Source organism: Benincasa hispida, chromosome 7 (assembly GCF_009727055.1).
Source record: "Benincasa hispida cultivar B227 chromosome 7, ASM972705v1, whole genome shotgun sequence".
Lineage (NCBI taxonomy): Eukaryota > Viridiplantae > Streptophyta > Magnoliopsida > Cucurbitales > Cucurbitaceae > Benincasa > Benincasa hispida.
In genome coordinates, this window is record NC_052355.1 from 7,385,792 (window position 1) to 7,390,116 (window position 4,325).

Genomic DNA, 4,325 nt, shown 5'->3' on the forward strand with positions numbered 1-4,325 from the left:
CTAAGTGCCCAAACATGGGTTTGGTTTCAAATGCAAAACCCCCCAATTCCAAACCCATGGGACAAACACCCCCTAAAAGTTATTATTGTAGAACTAATTCTAGGTCTTGGCTCAAGTGGCTACGATGACCATTCTTTTACAGAACATAACGCTGGGAAATGCATCAAATTAGTAGAAGGTGAATCAGGTAGAGGCGTTTGGGCAACCCATGTTAGCTATGTGGGCTGTGGAGATCCTCACTCCTATGTTGAATGTCCACAAAACCCTCAGTCAGTATGCTTCATAAAAAACAACCCATTCTCTAATACATCTAACCTTGGATGGAGAAACCATCCGAATTTTTCTTGGATAGGAGGAAATAATAAGGTGCACCACCCAAGGGTGAACCATCAGCAAAGGAATGGACCGTCGCCTACATTTTAACAAACGCATCAGCAACATCAACAACCCTTTAATAGAGGAGGACAGACGTCGAGCTCAGGATCTCTGCTTGAGAACCTATTGAAGGAGTACATAGCCCAGAATGATGCGTTGCTGAAAAGTCAAGCATCATCTATCAGAAACCTGGAAATCCAGGTAGGGCAGATAGCGAGCGAGTTGAAAAGCAAGCAACCTGGAGTTCTACCTAGCAATACTGAAACACCTGGGAACAATAATGGAAAGGAGCAATGTCATGCAGTGATGTTGCGAAGTGGAAGAGCTCTTGAAGAAAGAAGAATGAATCCAAGAAATAGTAGTCCATTGAAAGAACGCATCACACAATCAATGAATTAGGAAGAAAGAACGCTCAAGATTATGAGCCATTCAGAACCCAGTACGTCTAACGCGGGAAAGCCTGAGATGACTTTGAACGCACCATTCCTTAGGCATCTGATGAAGAAGAATGATGAACAAAAATTCAAGCGCTTTCTTGAGCTCCTAAAGCAGCTACATATCAACATTCCACTTATAGAGGCTTTGGAGCAGATGCTAACATATGTCAAATTTTTTAAGGACATTTTGACAAAGAAGAGAAGAGTCAGCGAGAAGAAAGTAATAACGCTAACGTAGGAGTGTAACGCGTTAGTAAGCAACAGTCTATCAAAGAAGCAGAAGGACCCTGGGAGCTTCACTGTTGCTTTTTCGATAGCAGGATTGGATGTGGGTCATGCATTGTGCCATCTAGGAGCCATCATTAATCTCATGCCACTTTCAATTTTTAAGAAATTGGGGATTGGCGAAGCACAACCTACTTCTGTTACTCTTCAGCTCGCTGACAGAACAATTAAGTACCCAAAAAGGAAGATTGAAGACGTTCTGGTGAAGGTTGAGAATCTCATATTCCCAGTAGACTTTATTATCTTGGACTATGAAGCAGATAGGGAGGTACTAATTATCCTTGGACACCCCTTCTTAGCTAACGGGAAAGTTTTAATTGACGTGCATAAAGGCGAATTAACTATGTGCGTGGACAATGAGAAGGTAAAGCTTAATGTGCTCAATGCATTAAAGTTCCCAGATAGTGAAGATTGTCAACTAAACAGTATTGAGTTGCCTAAAGAAGAGACTCATGTATGTGAGGTCCTCGCATTGGAGGAGAACCTAAAAGAATCAGAGCCGCCAAGTCTGAGTGAGCGGCGGACAAAACCAACGCATCCATCACTTGAAGAACCACCAGAACTCGAGTTGAAACAGTTACCTAGACACTTGAAATATGGATTCCTCGAAACCAACAACACTTTACCTGTGATCATTTCCGCAAATCTTATAGAGCCTAATGAGCAATCTCTCTTGTAGATGTTGAAAAAGCACAAGTGTTCAATAGGCTGGACGCTTGCGGATATCCGTGGCATTAGTCTATCTTATTACATGCATAAGATTAGGCTGCAAGAAGGGAAGTCAGGGTCAATCGAGCCTCAAAGAAGGCTGAACCCCATAATAAAAGAAGTGGTTAAGAAATAAATTCTAAAATGGTTGGACGCGGGAGTTATTTATCCTATATTCGACTGTAGCTGGGTAAGTCCAATTCAATGCGTTCCCAAGAAAGGGGGAACGATCGTGATAGTCAACAGCAATAATGAACTCATACCCTCGAGGACTGTCACGGGCTGGCGCATCTGTATGGATTACAAGAAGCTCAATGCAGCAACTAAGAAAGACCACTTCCTCCTTTCTTTCATCGATCAAATGCTTGATAGACTTGCGGGCAAAGAATTTTATTGCTTTCTCGATGTATACTCTGGTTACAACTAGGTCGTCCTCGCTCGATGCGAGGAAACAAACTTGGTGCTGAATTGGGAGAAATGTCACTTCATGGTGATTGAAGGAATTTTCTTAGGTCACAATGTATCTAAGGCTGGCTTGGAAGTAGATGAATAGATGTCATAGCCAAACTTCCACCACCATCAAATGTTAAAACTTTACGAAGTTTTCTAGGGCATGTCAGCTTCTATAGATGGTTCGTTAGAGGTTTCTCTCAGATTGCGTGACCTCTGAGCGCATTACTAGAGGCGAAACGACCCTATGACTTTAATGAAGATTGTACTGACACATTTGAAACCTTGAAGTATGCATTAACCACAACACCAGTACTAATAGCACTGAACTTGATGTAGCGCTTTATTGTCATGTGCGATGCGAGTGATGTGGCAGTAGGAATGATGTTAGGGCAGAAGAAGGGTAATTTGATACACCCCATCTCCTACATGTCCAAAACACTAAATGACTCTCAGGAACACTACACCACTACTGAAAAAGAAATGTTGGCTGTAGTGTTTGGCATTGAAAAGTTTCGATCTTACTTAGTTGGTGCGTTAGCCACCATATACACTGACCACTTAGCCATAAAATTCTTGATGAGCAAAAAGGATGCGAAGCCAAGGTTGATAAGATGGGTGCTACTGCTACAGGAGTTTGATATTGATATCCAAGACAGAAAGGGAATAGAAAATCAGGTGCCTGACCATCTGTCTAAGCTAGAGAATCAAGAAATGCAAGCCCACGAAAGTAAAATCAAGGACGCAGTTCCTGATGATAGCCTGTTTAGAGTTGAAGGCAGGGAACCTTGGTATGCGAACATAGTCAATTATTTAACCATAAAGCAATTCCCTGGGAAATTCAGCAAAAGAAACAGTTAATTCATGATAGCAAGTTTTATTTTTTGGGATGAACCATTTCTATATAAACAAGGCCCTGACTCCATAATGCGTCGATGTGTTCCGGAGGAGGAGACACAACGCATATTAGCTGAGTGTCATGACTCTTCGTATGGAGGGCATTTCGGTGGGCAAAGAACTGTAGCGAAAGTCCTTCAAAGTGGATACTTTTGGGCCACCCTCTTTAAAGACGCGAGGGAGTTTGTTCGAAAATGTGACCCCTGTTAACGCACCGGGAATATTTCTTCAAGGGATGCAATGCCCTTGAACAATATTCTCAAAGTTGAACTATTTGATGTTTAGGGCATAGATTTTATGTGACCTTTTCCCCTGTCCTGTGGCCAACAGTACATCCTGCTTGCATTAGATTATGTATCTAAGTGTGTAGAAGCAGTAGCCTGTGCTAGGAATGATTCGTCCACTGTAACTAAGTTTCTTACCAGGAACATCTTTACACATTATGGAATGCCAAGAGCCCTAACAAGCGACGCAGGTACGCACTTCATTAATCACATCATTTCCAAATTACTTGCAAAATCTAATGTCAGACATAAGATCACCACTGCTTACCACCCACTAATAAATGATCAAGTGGAAGTATCAAATCGAGAAATCAAGTCTATCTTGGAGAAAGTCATCAATGCAATGCGAAAGGATTGGACACAGAGGCTGGATGAAGCGCTCTGGGCCTACAGGTCTACATAAAAAACTCCTATAGGTATGTCTCCATACTCTCTTGCATTTGGAAAAGCCTATCATTTACCTTTAGAGTTGAAGCACAAGGCGTTTTGGGCAGTTAAGAAGTCAAACATGAACTTAGACGCCACAGGCGCTCAACGCAAACTTCAGCTCAACGAGCTCGAGGAGTGGAGATTGAATGCGTACGAGAACAACAAGCTGTACAAAGAAAAGACAAAGCGTTGGCATGACCAACGCATCAGTAAGAAAGAACTTGTTGTTGGCCAAAAAGTTCTATTATTCAATTCACGACTGCGTTTGTTTCTAGGAAAACTAAAATCCAGGTCGTCAGGACCCTTTATCATTAAGACAATCTTCCCATATGGAGTTGTGGAAATAACACGAGAAGATGGCACCAACGCATTCAAAGTAAACGGCCAAAGAGTGAAGCCTTACTTTGAAGATGGACTGGAATGCCAAAAGTCATCTCTCACACTATGCGAAGCCAGTTGA

At 42.1% G+C, this 4,325-nt stretch overlaps 1 protein-coding gene across 1 annotated transcript; it reads left to right on the forward strand.

The window, feature by feature from the left end:
• Nucleotides 1-3,854: 3,854 nt before the first annotated feature.
• Nucleotides 3,855-4,325, forward strand: LOC120080955. The gene is made up of 2 exons (XM_039035638.1): nucleotides 3,855-4,053; nucleotides 4,141-4,325. Exons 1-2 carry the CDS (start codon nucleotides 3,855-3,857, stop codon nucleotides 4,323-4,325), a joined length of 384 nt encoding a protein of 127 aa, XP_038891566.1.

Excerpts from the sequence above, each read along its gene's own strand:
- LOC120080955 (XM_039035638.1), top strand. The coding sequence starts at position 3,855 with ATGTCTCCATACTCTCTTGCATTTGGAAAAGCCTATCATTTACCTTTA. Across the intron at positions 4,054-4,140 it reads GTACAAAGAAAAGACAAAGC|GAAAACTAAAATCCAGGTCG; the intron begins GTTGGCATGACC and ends GTTTGTTTCTAG.